General features: G+C 40.0%; 1 protein-coding gene across 4 annotated transcripts in view; it reads right to left on the reverse strand.

Annotated features, from left to right (window-relative positions):
* Positions 1–20,684, reverse strand: part of LOC122165160 (transformation/transcription domain associated protein) — a 74,323-nt gene that overhangs the window by 24,784 nt on the left and 28,855 nt on the right. For all 4 annotated transcript variants that reach the window (XM_042827898.1, XM_042827895.1, XM_042827896.1 and 1 more), the window contains exons 38-57: positions 20,142–20,408; positions 19,418–19,624; positions 18,073–18,231; positions 17,853–17,987; positions 17,548–17,658; positions 16,140–16,286; positions 15,453–15,666; positions 14,661–14,786; positions 13,308–13,454; positions 12,089–12,291; positions 10,593–10,714; positions 9,559–9,772; positions 9,121–9,300; positions 8,639–8,785; positions 7,886–8,005; positions 7,318–7,605; positions 6,694–6,831; positions 6,226–6,338; positions 5,648–5,783; positions 2,404–2,595 (exon numbers count right to left, since the gene is read on the reverse strand). In XM_042827898.1, coding sequence (XP_042683832.1) covers positions 2,404–2,595; positions 5,648–5,783; positions 6,226–6,338; positions 6,694–6,831; positions 7,318–7,605; positions 7,886–8,005; positions 8,639–8,785; positions 9,121–9,300; positions 9,559–9,772; positions 10,593–10,714; positions 12,089–12,291; positions 13,308–13,454; positions 14,661–14,786; positions 15,453–15,666; positions 16,140–16,286; positions 17,548–17,658; positions 17,853–17,987; positions 18,073–18,231; positions 19,418–19,624; positions 20,142–20,408 — 3,366 coding nt within the window. The remainder of the gene's footprint in view (positions 1–2,403; positions 2,596–5,647; positions 5,784–6,225; positions 6,339–6,693; positions 6,832–7,317; positions 7,606–7,885; positions 8,006–8,638; positions 8,786–9,120; positions 9,301–9,558; positions 9,773–10,592; positions 10,715–12,088; positions 12,292–13,307; positions 13,455–14,660; positions 14,787–15,452; positions 15,667–16,139; positions 16,287–17,547; positions 17,659–17,852; positions 17,988–18,072; positions 18,232–19,417; positions 19,625–20,141; positions 20,409–20,684) is intronic.

Here is a 20,684-nt window from a genome sequence, read left to right on the forward strand (position 1 = left end):
CTCAGCTGCCCAGCGACCAGAACGCCTCAAGAGGAGTGCAGCCCATCCACCCATGGCAGACCGCTGGCACAGCACGCACTGCGTGTGAAGGTGAGCCCAAACCCCACCTCCAACCCCCAGGTGCTGCTGCACAGCACAGGACATTCACTTTCAAGAAGCTTCTGGAAGCATTTCGAGGCCAAATTGCATTTTTTTAAGATGAGTTTGGACACCTGCTTCCATTCAGTCTCGCCTGGCAATGACATCTACTCTCAAAAGTCCGCCTCTTGCGGCTCTGAATTGCTTACATAATTAAATCCAAGGAAAGCTAAAGGTGTTGACATTTCACACATTTTAAAGGGAAGCAGAAGTCCGTTTTTGTAACAGAGAAATGTGTGAAAGTTGTGAAGGACACAAGCCATACATTCTTCACACATTACACGTGTTATTTCATCTCATACAATAAATAAGCTGCATCATCTGTGTGATCAAAGTTGTGCCAGCTGCTTCACAAAACATTCCTGCAAGTCTCAAGATCTTCCAAGCTTTTCCTGCCAGGATGAGAACCAAGTCTTTTCTCCTGACTTTCTAAGTGGATTCTCAGTAACACCTGTGTTAAGAAGCAGGACTAAACACACAGAATTTGAACATCTGTAGTAAACTACATTGCCAATTTGCCTGAAGAGGTAAGATTGAAAGCAAAAATTAACATCTATCTGGTGCACAGTGTCTGCAAACCAATTTACACGTAAATGCTGGGAAAAGTACATTATTTGTCTTGTAACATTTAATAATTAGGTCTAAAATATGGTAAAAACAAGCACTAAGGACCTGTTCAGCAAGGATGAAAGAAAGGACATCTTCTACTTCCCTTATTCCAATAATAATTCCTCAGAGAAACAGAACATAGCACATCCTCTTATGAGAGAAAAACGTTTTTTAGGACTCAGAAGTAGCCAACCAGCTCTGCCTTCCCACAGAAATGGATGACAGAGCTAAGAAAAAAGTAAAAAATGGCACACACGAAAAAAACGTTAGCTTTGCCCATCCTCTCTGTACAAACTGAGTTACTCAACTGGAAAGTTACTCATCCTTTCTACGTCGAGGATTCCAGTACGCACACAAGGCTTTCTTTAAACATCAGTGCTGGAAAAGATCCAGTGCAACACAGCGCAGTCATTTTATAGACTACTATGAAGTTCAAGTTACGAACTTCTATTCTAAATAATCCTGAAAGCAGCTAGTAGAGATGAGCCAGTACTGTGCTCTGCGTGCTTTTTGTGTTGCTGTTCAGTTTCATTATAGTTTCTTTTCAAAGTTCTTGTAACTCAGAACTAACAGACTGCCTCTCGTTTATTCTGAGCAGCTCACAGCTTCACTGTCAGAACGCCACCCTGACTTCATGATTAAGCTCCTCTCAACCCTTCATGCTTGCTTTGCCCATTTTTCTTGCCCAGAAAGCATACAGATCTCTTTCAGATCCCAAAGTAAGGCCACAGGGCTCCAACCTCTTCTGATGTAAGCGATCTGTTCCTTCTCAATTCAGCAAAATGCCCCTGACAAAGGTTACTGCTGTCTCAAGTCTTCCAGCTGACTTACTCTCACAAGTGCTCTGTGACATATTGGAATTAAAATGAGCCAATTAGTTGGAAGCAGTAACCTTTTCAATCAGCACAGCTAAATTTGGAAGGTATGCACCCACACGCAGACAAGGGGAATTACTGGAATATGGTCTCCCACTCAGACCAAAGACATTTTCTTTCCTGCAGCTGGCATCAGATGGGATGCAAGGAGCAGTGACCCCAAAGCCCTCCCATCTGTGAAGCAAGACATTAAGAATTCTTTTTACAACTCACTGCAAAGATTTTAAGGCAATACCAGACAGAGCCTGCCAAATGACCTAGCCAGGCATTCCATAAAGCTGAAGACCAATGCTTGAAGCTCTGCAATACACATTAGTTCATCTGGTACAATCCACACTCTCTTCCTCTCCATGGCTAATCAGAAGTATCACGTAATTCAGAGATGAGACTCCTTCCTAATGCCATCCCCTGCTGCTTTACTTTGGAAGATACTTCAACAATCCCACCAGTATTATAATAAAGCACTATACCTACTCCAAATGGAACACAGTTTAGAAGCCATTAAATGGTCAAGCACTCCAAGTGCTGCAGTGCCCATAAAGAAGGCTGAGTCATTTGTCAGTTTTTAAATAGACACATCAATACACCACAAATGGAACCCATTCAGGAGAACCATAAACTTCCCAAGTAACCCCCCTCAATATATACACATTCTGCAATCTTAACAAAGATAACTAGGAGAAGCCAATCAGTATTAGACAGCAAAATATTTTATACCCGCAGTTGCCACCTGAAGCCTGCTATCAGCACATAACTGATAACACAAGCTTTCTGTTCTTACCTGGAGGAGGGGAGTGTGAACATGGGACACCACGTGGGGAAGCCTTCTCCACTCCCGAATGGCCAGGCTGCTCGCCATCTCCACCAGGCGCTCAATGAAGTTCAGCTGCTGCTCCTCAGGGTGGCAGATTGCTAAGTATCCTCTGTACATGTTCACTTTCCAAGCCATTTCTTTTGGACAACTCAACTCCACCTGGTAAGGAAACGGAAGAAGGTCTGGTAAAGATTACTCATGCTTAAACACAGACTTTTCTGGTGCATTTTCTAAAGGCTTCTTGAACACTCGGGTTCCTTATTTTGTCTAGAAAACTGCCTAATTTCTACAAATCTCAGACTAAATTACCACAATTTGTCGTAAGAGGGGCTCAGGCTCTACCAGTCATTGGAGAGGGTAGGCTAGCAAAGAAACTGCCAGCTCAGCACAAGAGCAGAGGTGCTGCACACAACCTGCTCAGGGCATGCTGCTGGGCAGCCGAGGTGCAGCTGAGACAGCTGGGAAGCTGAAAGCAGTCCTGCAAGAGGAGCACGAAGCTCTCTGCCAACCAGTTCACCCTGCAAGAAAATGAGTGCTTCTCAGCTGAGTCTACTGACTCCGAAATGCTTCAGGGGCTCCAGAACAAGAACATCAGCTTCTCACTTAGAAGCATACCATCGCTATCTGACAGCATATTATGCCAGCATTATAATTCCCAACTGGCTGCTAAGTTTATCAGAATAAACAGCTGATTTTTCTTTTTAAATCATCTACACACTGCCTTCCCATCACATCAAAACCATCTCTAAATTCAGGTGCACAGTCAGGTGGCAGTACTAAAATGATTAAAATAATTCTAAACCATTTTCTTAAAAATCTCAAACCAGCAAAAAAAAACAGCAACTAAAAATGGCAAAGCACTTGAATTGCCTAGCAAGGAAATCCTGATTTTACAGAAATCCCTCCACATCACCTTCCTGTTGTTGTACTGCACCTTAACCATTACAACTGTTATTTCTGCTTATCCCCAATTGGCTTTTACGCCTGAGACTGCAAAGAGAAACTGCCAGGTACCAACCTTACACAGTGAAAATCATCTCTTTTTTATTACGTTATCTACTGGATCATTAAACACAACGGCAATGTGAGCACATGGAAATGAGTCTTGGGTCCTATCAAAGGCCACATGGTATTTTAATAGCTCAGCTTAAATAGGCAGATTATTTAAAGCGTTTCACTAAGATTTATGAAAGCTGATACATATTTGCCATCTTCTCTGACCCTCTTCCGACCCAAGGATCACTGCAGGGATTCACATAATAGTACATTGAACATCAGTTTTTCAAAGTCGAGTTGTAAAGAACAGCCACAGAATACCATCAGAATTGGAGCAGTGAGTATAGCAGCAAATCAACGACTCTTCACATCCTAATATTTATACAAACATGTGTCCTGATGCATCTTTTAAGGAAATCCAAGTGAAGCCACAGAGGCTCCATTTACGGCTTCAGCAGCACCTCCTCCAGAGTCAATCAGTGAAGATCCCATTACTGAAAATACCTCGTTTGCTATAACTGCCACTACAGCACATCAGCAGCTACTTGTGCTTGTCACTTCCTCTCAAACCCATTTCCAAAACCAGACCCTGTCAGACGTCATCTGTTTCATTCTGGTCAAACTCAGGGTTCAAGATACACCGTACAATAGAGTTCTTATTTTAGGCTTCAAAGGTTTTTCAAATAACAGTTCCTATAATTGCTCGGTAGAGTTGCATACTTACACCTAAAATAGCAATTTTTTTAAAAGAGCAAAAGAAGTTAATTAAAATGCAAATATCACCCATTAGATCATTTCTGCAGCTGCAGTACAACTTGCTACTTATGCATTTGGCTCCGTGTGAACTGATAAATGCTAAAATGCATCCTAAGAGGCAACTGCTTCATTCCAACCATCAGTACTGCAAGCGTGGGAAAATTCAATTTCAAACGCTGTAATGGTTGGACACCCTTAATTTAGGTTCCAAAAAAAGCACTGCCTTAAATTAATTAAACAGCTTTTCCAGTTTTCACTGTTTAGTCTTTAAAGCAAAACAGACTGACTGCACGTACCTATATAACCAGCACTGCAAAGGAATAAATATACCATTAAAAAATGTAACTGGAATTTTCAGTTTCATTTAGAAGAAAGGAAAGGGAAAAGCACAATTGGGTATATCTATCATGGGAGAATAAGTTGTCACAATGAATTTAATGCAGAATTCTCACCCTTCAGGTTTCAGTACTACATCTGATCTGTGTTTCTGCCTTAACTAACCACAGACAAACAACTCTACTATGAGAAGCAGGCCTGATATCTTACAACAGCTTCAGGAACTGATTCTCACAGGATGGACCACAAAACAGTGGGGAAAAGATGCCTAAGATGGTAAGGATGAATCTATCTAAAGATGGTTTTTTCCCCCTCCCTTCCCCCACCTTTTGCATGTGGAAGAACTCCCAATTTGATCTCAGAAAAAATTATCTACCTGTGTGATTTCTGTGGCATCTTCTCAGAAATCATGGACATCCCAAGCATGTTTCCCTGGTCACTTAAACTTCATTTACACACACACACACACACACACACAGAAAAATATGTTTATGGACACTTGGAAAGAAAAAAGAATTTGGAGATTTTCATCTTTTGAAATCTTATTTTACACTGTGTGCCTCCTGCCTTCAAACCTTGCTGTGACAGGCAGAACTTCATGGAGCACTCATTCCTTAGGCAACAGACTCGTTCTCCAGGCACACAGATGCACTGAATGCAGAGTCTCATGAGTAAAATCCAGGAAAGGACAAAGGGAAGGTTAAATGTTTTACAAATGCACGTTGTTCAGCAAAATGAATTACAAGCAGAATACAATAATGAGCTCCATAATGAATCAGGAAGGTCAACAGCAGGGAAGTACAAATGAATTCTATCCCTTACCAAATGAGGAATACAACTGCTCCACCTGTTACACACAAGTTCCTTAGCTTCAAACAAAAGCTACACAGTGCTATTTTCTAAAACAGTATGTAACAAGAAGAGCACATCTCTTCTTCAGATGAAAAGCATGTCCAGAAGGCCTGGGCACATCAACCCCTGGGCCAGCACCCTACCAGACAAGGTAGCCTGATCTACTTGGGCCTGCTCTGAATGGATCTCTGTTCCCTTTCAATTCAAAGCGGTCTGTGGTTCAATAAGCCCTCTATTAAACTAAACATGAACACAGAAAGCCCTCACTCACCTGCACCAGAGCCTCCTTCATAGCAGTCCAGTTTGAGACCCTCCATGCACATTCCAGTACCAGGTAAGGATTTATATGGCCTTTTGACTGCCCATATTCTGTCAAAGGTTCCCACTGGTTCAATTCTTTGGAGCAACTAAGAAAATCAAAACCACTGTAAGTTTATTCACCAATAATAATAATAATAATAATAATCAATAAAAGCATCTTTAAGTTTTGTGAACTGCTCTGCAAGCACTGCAGATATTTTATCCAGGTGGGAGGATTTATTACCAGTTATGTGAGCAGACAAAGGCTGCATTTTCTGTCTACTATAACAACAGTTTTAAACAGGAAACACAAATTTTAGTTCTAGTCTGATTCCACCAATATCAAATTAGATTTTTACCAATCTTCACACATGTAAGTTACGAGGGTCTCGTAAGGGAGTATAAAAGTATAAAAGCAGGTTGTTTTTTTTCCCCCTTAACTGTATTTTAAAAAGTCTGAGTGAAGTGTATTCAAGCAACTAAAGCTTTAAACCAGCTGGGTATCCTCCATTGCAGAGTAGCAATGCTTCATTAGCTTTGAAGTCTTACCGAATCCAGTGATCCTCCCAGAGCTGATACTCAGGAAAGATGGAAGGGGAAGCATTGTTCCGCTCGTGTTCTTTTTTAGCCTTTTCCATTGCCTTTTCATAAGTTTCTTGTGCCTAAATAAAATTCATAGTGATTTGTTTCTCTATTTGCTATACACACATTAGCTCAATATTTACTTCAAGAAAAAAAAAGTGCACTTTAAACAGAAAGGAAAACCATGAGCAGCTTGTTTCTGAAAAAGTCATTATTTTGTAGCTTTACAAATGTGATGAAAGCTGATACTCAAAAAACTTACCTCATCTAGGTATCACATGGCCTTCAACTATTAATTTAACCAGAAGAGAAGCTCTACTTCTTATTTTAGATAACTGAAGTTTCCTACATTCCTACTCAGTTTATTTTCCCTCTGCCCATAACAGTCATCCTAACAGCAGAACTTTCCAGCTGTCTCCAGTACCAAGAGCATACCTGTTCAAAGAAGCCATGCTGCTCATAGGCGATAGCCGTTGCCGTCTCTGGGAACTTGCAGCGTTTCTGCCACAGTCCAGCCCACATGTCCTCCTCTTGCAACAAAGAGTAGAGCTCAGCAAGGGAATCCAGTATTTCCTAGAACATTAAGCACATGTTCCTCTGCAGTCTTTACAGACAACTCAGTTTTATTCAGCTAATAACTTCTTAAGGTCATGTACCAGCAGACACGACTTGTTAGGGAAAGCATACTTTGGGGGAGACTGAGGCAGCAGACACTTCCACATGAGATTTAAGGTAAGGAGCACAAAGGGGCTGATCTAGTTTTACAGTGCTGCAGAGGAATACTTGCAAAAGCGGAGTGGAAAGAAGAGAAAAATCAGGAGAAAAATACAGGAATTTCAAAGCCAGTTGAAAGAAAGGCACGAGAAGCAGGCAAGATACAAAGTAATCAACATTGCAAACCTGTTCAAAACAGCCAAGGCCAAGAATTTCTTAGCTGAACTAAAAGTGAACACTATTTCAACAAGTTTCTAAATACAAAGATTTCTAAAGCAGGGCTGCTGCACTGTCACCACGTTCTTCTCTCCACATTTCACAAGGTATGTCAGTGTAACACCTCACCTGCTGAGGAGGAGTTATGCTCTCCTGCTCATAAAATTCCGTTGTCTGTTTGGGTTTAATTTGTAAGCTGAGCCCTTTCTCAAATGCTTGATGTTCCAGCATCAGCGTAGAACGAAACCAGAGGTTGTGAGTTTTCCCCAAGTACTTCAGGACACACGGCCGGATGGGAATGGGAGGCACACACTGAGACATGGCTTCCACAAAGCAGTTCAGTGCGCTCGGCTGGCAATCACGCTGCACTTGATGGCTGCCACTGCACAAGAAAGGGCTTATTTCACCTGCTAGAGCCTGGAAGGAGAAATAAGGACAGACAAAACTTAATGAAGAATTAAATATTATAGAATTCGGATTCAAAGCGTTGTTAATACAGCATCATTTGATGTGTCCTTCTCTTAGTAAAAGGAAGGGCCCTGCTTCTTTTAAATGATGTATTGATGGAGACAGACAGCTTTAAGCAGACACACAAAATGGTAAACTTCTCAAAGCAAGTGAATAAGCCAGTTACTATGCATTTTCCTGGAGCACCAGTCGTTTACAACACAGTTTATTACAAGAGAGAGATTCTCACATGTTGTTGTCTGTCAGACAAGATCTTCCAGAGTCGTGAGAAAAGCTGGATCCAAGTCTTCTCTGCTAATGGTGTAGAAATATGACATAACTGAACAAAGGCACTCAGCAGTGCTCCAGTCTAGAAAAGAAAGAAAATTAACAGCACTGAAGAACAGTTCAGTTGTATAGTGTTTGAGCTGTCACATAAATGCCTTTTCCAACATACCAACATGTTTCTTTCAGCAATGAAAATTACAGTAAAAATAATTTAATGCCATTTTCATGTTGATCAAGACTTTGCTTCATCACTGTAACTATTTAAAAAAGAAAAAAGGAAGGAAAAAGGAAACAAGTTGACAACTATTTGGTAACAGAAATGATAGTTACTTGTTTAGAACTGTTACCACTGTGAAAATTACTTCAAAATAACTTTCAGCTGAAATTACCTTCTTATAAATTATTTAAACACAAGATGCCGATACACTTAACAACTCTGTGCTCTGTCTTTGCCATCACCATTTTCTTAGCTGTTGAAATATAGCAGGAAGAAATTTCATCTTTGTAAGAGAGGGGTGCAGCAGCCAGTAGTAATTAAGCAAACGCTTACAGATTTTTTTAAGCAACCCAATTAAGAAATCACATCAGATTCTACGACTTTTCCATATAAAAAAATAAGCTTAAAAACAATACTCAGAAACAGAAGATAAGAAGGTCAGCCAGGAGATTTCAGTATCGAAACGATTCATCAGGAAAGCAACTACAGAGAACTGACCTTCACTTCACGAAGAGAGTCGAGAAATTTGTCGTGCCGGTTGGTCAGCATGTGCAGCTGATTTCCAATGTCCTTCTCAGAAAGTTCCTTAGTTTTGGGTGTGCTGGTCTGATCTCCTGGCGCCAATTCAATGTCAATTTCCACATCCTACACAGAAGCAGACAACTCAAAGCACAAAGGTATTTTATAACTACTTTCACTTTCTGTCCCTATACAAAGTACTTTTCCAATCAACCTATTCTGGGTCTCCAGTTATTTGTTCAGGTTCAGAAGTGGAACTGCTAGAGTGCGGCATTAAGAAAGGGCTAAATGAATGATACAAGTTCTGAGGAACAGGTTAAAACAGTGCACCACAAACAAGGTACAGAGAACAGGCTCTGCACATCATCTTTGGGGCACATTCTCCAAATCTTTTGGATGTGAAACAAGGAAGAGATTTCTTCATTAAGTTACATTTTCCCACGATGTTTTCTGCAAATTACCTCCTCTTTGGATTCACTGTTCTCCCTTTCCCGAGGCTCTTGTTTGACGTGGGTTACCATAGCAAATGCTGCTCTATCGTGACTGTCAGCCAGGTTGATAACATTGGTGATGGAGGGCAACATTGCACCCTGACAACTTGTCCCGATCGTAGTATTTCTCTCACAGACAGCCAACAGGAGCTAAGACATCAAAAAGCAAAGAGGCTTTTGAAACAGACATTTTACTGCAGTACTTCTAAGAGAATCGCTCTACAGCTTCATACCTATCAGCAAGAGTTGTAATGTGTCCAAGGCATACCTACCTGTCACATTTGTTCAATAAATACAACAAACACATCTGTACTTCATTGACATCAATTTGAAGCTCATGGCCGTGCCATCGAGACCGACGTATTTCTAGAATTCTAACTGCATTTCTGAGAAGAGTAATTTCCCTACCTCAATGCATTGTTTTATCCAGAAGTGATTTCCCATTGCTTCCCAGTTTTGAGAGCAGGTCACATACAGCAGACGCTCGTAAACACGGCGCTTCATAGAATTGTCAAAGACCTCAAAAAATTTGGCTCGTATCAGAGGCTGGGCGCAGCGCAGACCCGAGAGAAATGCTGGCTCAAGCTTAGCAGTAAGTTCACTCCCAGAAAGATTCTCATCCCTAAAAGAAATACAAGGGAAATTACAGGTATTAGAAAGAGAAGCCTTCCATTTACAAAACAAAAATCAAGGGAGGTGATGGTATATGGAAGGGTGGCATGCATCCAGGTGTGGGGTTTCGAGGGAAGCAGCAAAGAAAACATCGCTGCCTGATAGAAAACCAGCCCTGAATTATCACAAACTCTTCTAGGATAAAATTCCAATCACTCAAATTGTGAAACAGTATCAACTTTGGCCACATCTGTACCTGTCTGAAACGCAAAGTAACACTCACTGATAAGAATTTGAGTACACCACAGCTTTGCACATTAACCAGTAAACAGAATGGCAGCAAACAGCTGAAACAACATGAACCATTAGCACAAAATAACACAGCTGGCACTTCTTGAACGCTACTGTTCTAATTCTTTTATCACATTACAGAACCCAATTGCTTAGCTTGCTAAGAAAATCTCCTGAGAGTGCATTTTACAATACATTTCCAAGAAGAACAATTTTAATACTCTATTGATATAAAAGCAGAGACAGAATTTAGCTTTCACCACAGTATTAAATGTACAAGCAGCTACAAGTACACCCTAACACCTTGGTAGAGGGGGTATTTTGGCAGATCTGAACACAAAACCCTTTCTAAGTATCATCTATTTCAAAACTTCCTGCAGTAAATATGTCTTGTGGTTCCAAAAACATGAACTGATTCTGAATCATAGAAAAAATCGTTTAATTCAAACCTAAAGAGATTGATGGTATGTTATAAAGGTCATCTACAGTACAAATTATGAACCAATAAGCTGAAATAAATGATTAATTGCTATAATTACCTATAGACATAGTTAACAAGGTCTAAGAACTGGGCATTCAATTCAAGGTCTTCTGGAAAACGCTTTTCAATGTAAGTCATCATTTTCACCAGTAAAATGGACTTCTCCCGGAGAGTAGGTGTCTGTTAAAAGAAGCCATGATTAATTTTGTCAGTTCACCTTAAAACATGCATGGAACTGGCATATTCTAAGTACATCTCAGCTACCATTTTTAATCACTCTTTCACTCCTGAAAGTACTGAAAGGTAGCTTGCTAGAAGGTCACCATTCTTAAAAAGAAAAGACACACATTTAGTAAGCTAGAGAATTTCAGAATTATAGCTAAGTCACAGAATCATTCCTGGGCTCCATCAGGAGAGGGGTGGTCAGCAGGGACAGGGAGGTGATCGTCCCTCTCTACTCGGCTCTTGTGAGGCCCCATCTGGAGTACTGTGTCCAGGTGTGGAGCCCTCAGTACAAGAAAGACATTGAGATTTTGGAAAGGGTCCAGAGGAGGGCGACTAAGATGATCAGGGGGCTGGAGCACCTCCCCTATGAGGACAGGCTGAGGGAGTTGGGCTTGTTCAGCCTGGAGAAGAGAAGGCTGCGGGGTGACCTCATTGCAGCCTATCAATACCTGAAGGGAACCTACACCCAGGAGGGGAGTAAACTCTTCAAAAGGGCTGACAACAGCAGGACTAGGGGAAATGGATCGAAGTTGAAGGAGGGAAGATTTAGGTTGGATGTTAGGGGGAAGTTCTATACAAGGAGAGTGGTTAGGCCCTGGAACGGGCTGCCCAGGGAGGTTGTGGATGCCCCGTCCTTGGACGTGTTCAAGGCCGGGTTGGACCGGGTCCTGGGCAACCTGATCTGAATGTGTGTGTTTGGTGGCCCTGCTAGGCAGGGGGGTTGGAACTACATGATCCTTGAGGTCCCTTCCAACCCGGGTGATTCTGTGATTCTGTGATTCTGTAATCATAGAATTGAAGAGCTTGGAAGGGACCTCAGGAGATCACCAAGTCCAACCCCCTGCTGAAGCAGATGCCCTACAGCAGGCAGATGTAGGTTCAAGTGTTCAGATGGTCACAAAAATTTAATGTATACCTTTAAAAATGTAGGTCCCTTTATAAAGCACTGGACTGTCAAGTGCTCAATTCTAACTGATACACAACACAGCAGATTGAGGAGGTTGCCAAATGTTACAAGAATAACATGACTTAAACCAGCATTAGAGGCACCCTCCTCCTGAAGGATTCTCTATCCAAGTCGATGTGAAACATTTTAAGCCTTTATTTAAACCACATTCTAGGCAGAATGCCTAACAGAAGTCTGTGACACACTAAACATCTTTAACTCCTGTTATTTTCACATGGGATACAAAATATTCAAAACCTCACAGAGGGTACATTAGCTTATGTAACAGCTCCTTGCAATCCTCCCTGCCAACACTTGATGAATTATAACATGCACGTATTCAGTATTTGAGCACGGCCATGATTTTCTCCTTCCCAATTTACCTGATTAGCTGCCATTGGGGAATTGTTCTTCACCCACTCTTCAACAATTTTTACCACTGCACGAAGAATTTTTGCATCAGTAGACTTTTCAATTAGAGATGTTAGAATAGCTTGTATAAAATTTTTCCTCATTTCCATGCTCATCACAGCCAGGCGAGTTTTTACAAGATCCAGGCTCAGCATTACCAGTTCACTTGTACCTGCTGTGAATGCAAAAAACCATTACAATTGCACATACATGCCTGAAATGCCTAGCAAAAACATCTCCAAGATAAGCCACTGTAATTTCAAAAGTGGCAAGAAATAAAACCTATTGCCTGGACACAGATCTCTGGAAATAGAAATAATATTTTCGGTTATCACTTTCCAATCTTAAGCAACCAGGAACACAGAGTTGTTCATTAGTAAATAAATAAACAGAAATCACCCACTTAGAACCCAAAGGGCAGGTCTGTGAGGCTTCATGTCCATAAAGCTTTGCTGAAAGTTGTTACAGAACTCCAATACCTAAACACTGCAATTAAACTTGTGAAAGAAATGCTCAATGATGCAGCATACCTATCTGGTTCTGTTAATTTCCTGCCTTTCTTATCAGTCAACTTTAATAATTTTCTCGTTGTTTCCCATTGTCAGAAAAATTTGCAAGGTTTAAATCTACTTGACTAGATACAGTGTGGAAATGTAATGGCTGCATTTCTTCAGAATTATTTTCTTCAGTAGCTTATTCATTCATAAATAACAGCATTCTCTAGTAGTTCCTTCCATAGGAACATCTAAGTTTTTCAATGGCTCATGACATAATTCATTTGATGATAGAACTGTATACACTGAAAAAGATGCTATTTCAGGATAGAAACAAAGACATCAGCTTCAGCAAATTTATTTCACAATCAGTGCCTCTGTTGCTTGTCAGCCTCCCTCCCTTGAGTACCATCAACTCTGGAAAAATTTCACTATTTTTATACATATGCCACAGCTCAAGTATTCACAAACCACTCATTGCAGCTCATGTCTTAAGCTGGCATAGGAACTCAAAGTGCATTTTTATCCTTCAGTACTTCAGCAATATTTATCACTAATTCTCTTTTTAAATTCTCTTCTCATTTTAAAGATGGACAGAAAACTCTGCCAAGTCATTTGAATCCCCTTAGGATGAAGAGATTTTAATACTTTACAATGTTCCTAATCTCTAACATCGTTGAACTATGTAATGCAATACCTGTGTTTGTTTCTGCTGCTCCTGCTGTAGCCTGTGGGTTTAAGTGTTCCCTGACCATCTTCTGCAGAGATCGCATGAAAACCGAAATCAATCTGTCAATATAGCTGGGATTGTTACTGCAGGCAGATTTCAGAATCATTAAAGTACCTATTGATGAGAACAAAAGTAACGGAAGCAAAACTTTAATTGAGCAAAATATGAGTGAGAGGCTTTCAGTGCAGACTGCTCTTTCTGATAGAGAACATGGGAAGTGTTCTCACTGTGCTATCATGGAAAGGAGTGGGACATCCAACCTACAAATTCTAGACTGAAGAAATGAACACTACAGAACAGCCAGTTTTGGCACGCTTTGGGAATGCATGAAATGTAGCACACAAAGCTTCTTAAACACAGAATTAAAAAGATTTGCACCACTTGAAGGTTAGACTGTAGTGTTTCTTTTAAACAAGCTCTGGACAAAGGATAAAAAGCATCTTTGTGGGTGAGTTTGTCCTGAAGCACATCCTGACACCTGACAAATAGCCGTTCCCAACCAAATTACAACAATCTGCACAGACCACAGAGTAGAACAGTGAAGGACATTTGCCATTTAAATCAGCAACTTTTCCTCAGCTGTGCAATTTCAGATCTTTATTACCAACACAACCAGTTCTGGGCCAGACTGAATGATTCCAATATGTCACTGTCAGGTATCACTGAGCTTTCTAGCAGTCAAATAAGTACGAATAACAAGAAAAGAAGACCACTGCAGAGTGGGATACACCAAACATTCCATTGCTTGCTTATCTAAAGTATTTTCAGAATTTCTCATGTCGTGAAAATTTGTGATCTAGAAACAAATAAGACTTTCTACACTTTTCAAATCTGTTGATAAATAATATCTCAAATACAGTGAAAAAGAAAGTATAATGTGCTAACACATAAGCACGTTCACACATAATCCTTGAAATATTCTATTGTATCTCAGTAGTGCCTTGGTTGTGGTTTTCTTTTTCCATGTAAGAAACTTTCAGTTATTTCTACTTTATCTTTTGGTTAATCTCAATGCTTTGCTTCATTCCTATGTACTTTGAGTACGGATGGCTTCCATCTAGCACAGCAGCAGGTTTCCACTTCCACTAACTGCTCCCAAGCAAACTACCAGGAGAGGACAGACTGCAATGAACCTCCCAGTCCCTTCCTTCATAGCTGGCACACCCCAAGCTCATCTCATGAGCTAGCTCCAATTGCTTCCCACAGCTTCCTCTTCATTAGCATATTTAATTTCCATATGGAAAAGACAAGCTAGAGACAAAGATCATAGTAATTAACGGGCCAACTCACATATTTCTACTAGAGATGTGGGAAACTTACCAAAGAGCTGAGAAGGGTTAGCATTAGTGGCCTTTTCATAATTAGTAAGTCCTTCATAAATAACCTTTCCAACTGCAGCATAAAGGCACTCCAGTTCTTCATACTTCGAAGCTACACTTGAGGTACCTGCAAAGTTGACAGAGTTTGCATTTATTTTTAATAATCAGCCACAGAACATGCAAGGAACAGTTAACAATGAGTCACCTGCACCACCACAGGAGCTTTACCTTGCTAATAAACCAAACAGCACAAACAGACCCTGCACTGATACAACCTCCTGATCGTACAGCCAATGTGTCTTCTGTAAGTGTTCCACTACTTCCAAATAATTCATTTGGAAGAGAATCTAAAGCACTAAAGCTTTTCTAAGTTGACTGGAGTTAGTTTATATTAAGACACAGAATATAAAAGAAAGACAGTAGGCAACATGCTCACTCTCTTCGTTGTTACAGCAAAACAAAACAAAACAAAAAGCTGTTTTCTCACTGTACTTCTGAAGCTGAAAAACTGTAACTGCAAAAATGCACTGAAATCATAGAATGCAGTTCTTGAACCAAAGCTGTGACAGCCACAGGTTAAGTTTTTTATGTCAATGGATAATTATGTATTCCACATGATTATATTTTCAGCTTCTTTATAAACAGAGGTTGAAAGTGCAAACTAAAACTGACCATTAAATACGGAGACCATAGAACAGAATTCTGGCACGTTGCAGACAGTGCCTTCACCCCACTCTGAATCATTTGAGTTACACAGTAATAAAGGACACAAGGAGGAAGAAATACCACATACTTGGCTCTGTAGGGAAAATACCCATTAAGCGAGAAAGCAAACTGTGCACTGCTCTCAAAACCTTGGTGTTCCCACACGTCATACAAGCTGCCACGCCTCGTTGCAGGGGTTTGAAGCTACTAAGGATAGCAGGGGGCTGCAGGACGGTGAGCAGGAAACTTAAGACCTCTAAGCCAGTGCAAATGTTGGCAAAGTTGGCTTGATTGGGTTGTTCCTAAAGAGAACACACATGAAGAGGCAGTGAGTGGGTAGGAAAAGACAAAAAGCACTGAAAATTATTTAAGAGATGCAGAGCAATAGAATGACTACAGACATTCAAGCCCAAAACATCAAATGCTTGTGCTCAAATGTCTACTCTCAGTCACTGACTTCATCCCATTCCACTCCATAATACAAAGCCACAAATTATTTGTAAATATGTGTACTGCAATTCAGTTCCAAGTTTTCCAAGAAACGATACTGAATGAAACTAGTCATTAAATCCATCAAGGTTCATTTCAAATTCACAACTACGCTTTGCTATAAAGATCAATTTACAATTTAAAGTTGAAATCCACAAGAAATTAGATACGTAATAATTAAAAAATACTTCAATATGAGAGAGATTTTAAATATCTGGTTGTGCAAGCATCCAGTCAATACATGCTGGAGAATCCTAAAGCACTACAGAACTGGACTGGTACCTACCACAGTCATTAACAGCTTATCAAACCACTGCAGTTTCAGTTCTGACTTTGGCCACATATCTGGTCGTAAAGCAGTTTTCAGAAGGTTGACACAGCGGCGAGAGAGCAATTCCCCAGGAGAGCCAGCAGTGTTTGAGTTGTCATTTACCTAGTAATTAATCAGAGTTAACAAAATGTCTTGCATCCAATTAATTCATTTATTATGCATTCCAAGCAAGCATTTAATTCCTTCCTTCCGAAATGGCTGAGCTTAAGCACTTTTGTCACTGTAGTCACACAGCATTCTATGGCAAAGAAAGATAACAGCTAATAACAAACATCAGAACTTACCAGAACTTAAGTGCAAATGGCTAGCTAACTACCTGTCATCATCCAACTGAAAGATATTTTTAAAAATTCAACCTGGTAGTTTAATCTGATAGATTATTCCTGCAATTCCGAACATTTCCAAAATTAGTTAATCTTGACTGTTAGGAAAGTATCCAAAAAAAATACATAGCTCTTTACTAAGTTCCTCTTTATAACTTCAAAGCACGTGTTTTCTCTGCAATGAACTGCAATGCATAAAATTCCAGGCTACTGCTGAACGTGCTGCAGAAGCCATACGATTCTCAAGCTTTGAGCTACACTCAGCCAGCTTGCCCCAGTCCAGGAGAATTGACAAAATTTAAGAGGCTTGATATGCTACATAAAAAGAAGTTTCGTATGTTTGATCTTGAAAATGCCATTACAATAGTTATCCTTAAATGCATAACTGACATAGTCTTTCCTTATTTCCCTATTATACTCTTTAAATATTCTTCAACTCTTGGGTAAAATTTTCTTTCCACTGAATCTAGTGAGCAGAGCTAGCATACTTTGTAGAAATGAGCAAGCACACAAACAAATTTATGGGAATTTTTTTGAAGCCTTTCCCTGGCTCCAGCCAATTTCTGCTACACAGGTTTACTTCAAGCATGTCGCTTTCAATATAGCACTTGTTTGAAAACAGAAAAGAACAAACAAAATGCTAGAAGTGAGCAGCTAAGCAGCAAGATGGAGACACTTTCAATTTCAAAATCTGGCTCGCAATCGTTCACATTCCAAGTCTGACTGTCAAAGTGCACGAAGCTGTAAGCACACAACAGCACATCAGAAGCTGAAGCATACCTCTCACATGAATACCATAAATCATTTGTGAAATGAAAAATATGCAAGCGCTGGTTATCAAATTAAATTTCTTTCCTCATTAAAATGGTAACATTTCATTTTTCGTACAATTTTAAAATCTCAAGCCTGACAGCGAAAGAACGCAAGCACACAAATTCTAGAATAATCCAAGCACACACGTACTCTTAGGAAAAAAGATTTTTTTGTTTTAGTTACTCACACTACATCAGTATTGGCATATCAGAATAAACCTGTTTTACCTGGCAGGCAATTCTAATCAGGAAGTTCACGACTGTATCCGTATGCTGCTTATCAATCGGCTTGGAAAGAAGTGCATCAGCTCCTGGCAAGGACTGGCTGCGTCCAAACACCTGCATGTGTACAAAGCACAAAACCTGTAATCAATAACACGAGGAATCTAACAACAAGCAGAATAGATTCAAAAGCTTTCCTAAAAGTGCAGCCATTCATTTAGCGAGGTCCAAGTTACATGGAAAAACTAAACGGATTAGGCAGTGCAGGTTACAACCTCAGAGTCTCTGGACAAAACCCAAATTTTCCTTACAGCACTGACTGCCCCAGTGGCTGTCCTGAATCGTTTCACTTCCTGGCCAGAATCAACAGACAGTCCTCTTTTAACAGCTGATGAGGTAGAACTTGCTCCTTCTCCACTTGCACTTGGATCCATATCTGAATCTGGCTGAAATATCAGCAAGGTGCATGTTAATAAAGAGTATTTAATGGTATAATAGTCCAACTTTTACCAGTATATTTAGAATTCCTACCTGCTGGTCTTTAATTCTTTGCAATTCCCACTTAATAACTACTTCAGCAAGATCCACTGCTAATTTTCTTTGCTCTATTGTAACACTGGGAGTGAAGCCCAGCCTCTGCATGGCACTAACCATATGCTGAACCAAGTGATGTCTGACTGGATAATAAACCTGAAAAGACAGTTTTACAATCATGTTAGCCATTAACTAATCAGATCCTACACAAAGACTACAGTGCTGAAATAAAGCTAAGCAGAATGGTAAAGCAGCTTTAATCCCAAAGTTTCCTAAATCTGTACCATATCTGAATACTGTACTTAGGAAAAGCAACTGGTGCCCTGAAAACACAATTTTGGCTATAATTTTCAGTCATGACTACTGAACTCAGTAGTTATGATGCTGTTCTTCTGAAGACACTTGTTTGCTGCTCTTTCTCTAGGACAAGCGATTTGATTCTTTTGCCAATCCCTAACGAGAGCCAAAGCTCACACTGAACACAGGCAGATATGTGAGCCATCAATTCCTAAAGCATGACATATAAGTCACATTTTGAGTTCTAACTTCAATCACTCTAAACAAAAGGAAATCTAACAGAATGGCAAATTCAAAGTCACAGTTGTAATTAGCAGAGAAAACAAACAACGCAGGCTTACGGAAACGATACCAGAGCACTACAGGATTCTATTTTGGCAATCAGAATAACAATAAATCCCATTCTTCCACTACATAAGGAGCAGTCTTACATCCTGTAATTTAACAAGTAAATTAGGATCTTTCTAAACTAAGCTATGCACTCCAATTTTCAAGAAATAACATACACATGACTTGCCTCATCCAGCAACTTAGACAAAAAAAAACAAAAGTCAGCCATCCTTACTGCAGCAATCCACTGCAAGCTCCACTGCTCACCTTCAAACTTCTCCACAAGTACCTTAATCAGCTCCTTAATCACACAACTGTGTTCCATATGCAAACTAATTTATTTATTTTGAAGTTTATTTTGGCTAGGAACAGGTACAGCTTTGGCTTAAATTAAAATGACATTTCAAACACATGCACTCCGTGGGGAGATTCTTTGGCAGCTCAAAAAGCCATGCCAAGAAAGCTTTTACAAATACCAGATACAAAAAACATTTTAGACAAGAGGGGAAGCACAAAGAACATAACCAAAAGTGAAAACACATCAGAATTTGCTACATACCATCAATAATTCTCCGTTTTAATTGAATACCAATGCAGACAGCAGATGCTTCTTGAAATTAAGCTACGTAATTTGGATTATAACATTTCCCAATCCAACTACAGTGTACACTTTAGTATCTATGACAGTGACTATGAGAATAATTGGTAGAAGTACCTTAAAATGTTGCACTATTAAGTGTAAAATATGTACTAGCTGGGGAACTGTGTGACCCTCTTCCACAATGATTTTTCTTGTCCAGTGAGTCAGCATCTGATGGCCATCCTCCATTCGAGCAGGCACAGCTGGAGTCAGAATAGCCATTGCTTGCCTGACAATAGCACGGGCCTCCATTGCATGAGCTTTTAGAAGACTGTGAAAAACCTAACAAACAAGGTTTCTGGTTAACATTAATATTACATGTATTTACAAAAAACACTTATAAAAGGAAGAGTATAAAACGTAACTTTGAAACAACACTTTCACTTAAGCATACACTTGTGTATCCTTTACATACCACTTATCCTTCTCTCTCTCCCCACTTTCTGACTTGAAGTTTCCCCTTCACCCCCATACTCTCAGCTGACATTTCTGTCTTCATCTTTCACATGAAGAAACATTACTGACTGTGACAGTTCAACCAGGAGGTTTTTTCACTGTCTCCTTTAACCTCTCTTTTTCACTTGTCTTCTACTTCTATCTCTACTCTGCCATCTCCAAATAAATTTGTTCCAATACTTGGCTTTGTGCTTCTGTACTTGATTTATGAGGACGAATTTAATTGTTACATGTATACTGAGCATCCAAAAGGACTGTGCACCTCCTGCTGCGCTAACAGAAAGCACACTACAGAACTTATCAGCATCTCCTAAAGGTATGAAGACAAACATTGAGTCAATACCTGCAGAACTATCTTCTTATGTATGGCAAATTTTGCAATGATGTGTGCCAAAAGCAAATGTCCACTGTATTTGCATGCTGGGTCCACGCAGGCTTTGGACAGGAGGCACGGCCAAGCAAACGTCATCAGGCGCCGCAGTTTGCTGTTCCGGTTTTTGTTGTTGTCATGGATGTGATGAGGAGCATGCTCAACCAGAAGTGTGGCAAACTGCAGGAGATAAATCCTGAGAGAATCCAGCATATCCGCCTGCTTTTCTGGATCGAGTACCTGGTTGCAGGAATGTCGAAAGAAAAAGAAAAGAAGGGAGGGGGGAATGCTTTAATACCTGCAAAAGAAACATTCTATATTTTGAGTGTTTCCTTGCTGTTTTTAAGAAAGCTAATAATTATAATTTTTTTTTTTTCCAATTCAAGACATACAAAACAGCCCTCTGAGGTGAGAACTTCATAGGCAAATGATCATCAGTTCAACAAAACCAAAGGGAATTACAAAGATCCTGACAGTCAATCACACAAAACTTTGCTTGCTAAAAGAGTGGAATCA

Source organism: Centrocercus urophasianus, unplaced genomic scaffold (genome assembly GCF_019232065.1).
Source record: "Centrocercus urophasianus isolate 14NV4802_14NV808 unplaced genomic scaffold, USGS_Curo_1.0 seq_29, whole genome shotgun sequence".
NCBI classification, from domain to species: Eukaryota; Metazoa; Chordata; class Aves; order Galliformes; family Phasianidae; genus Centrocercus; species Centrocercus urophasianus.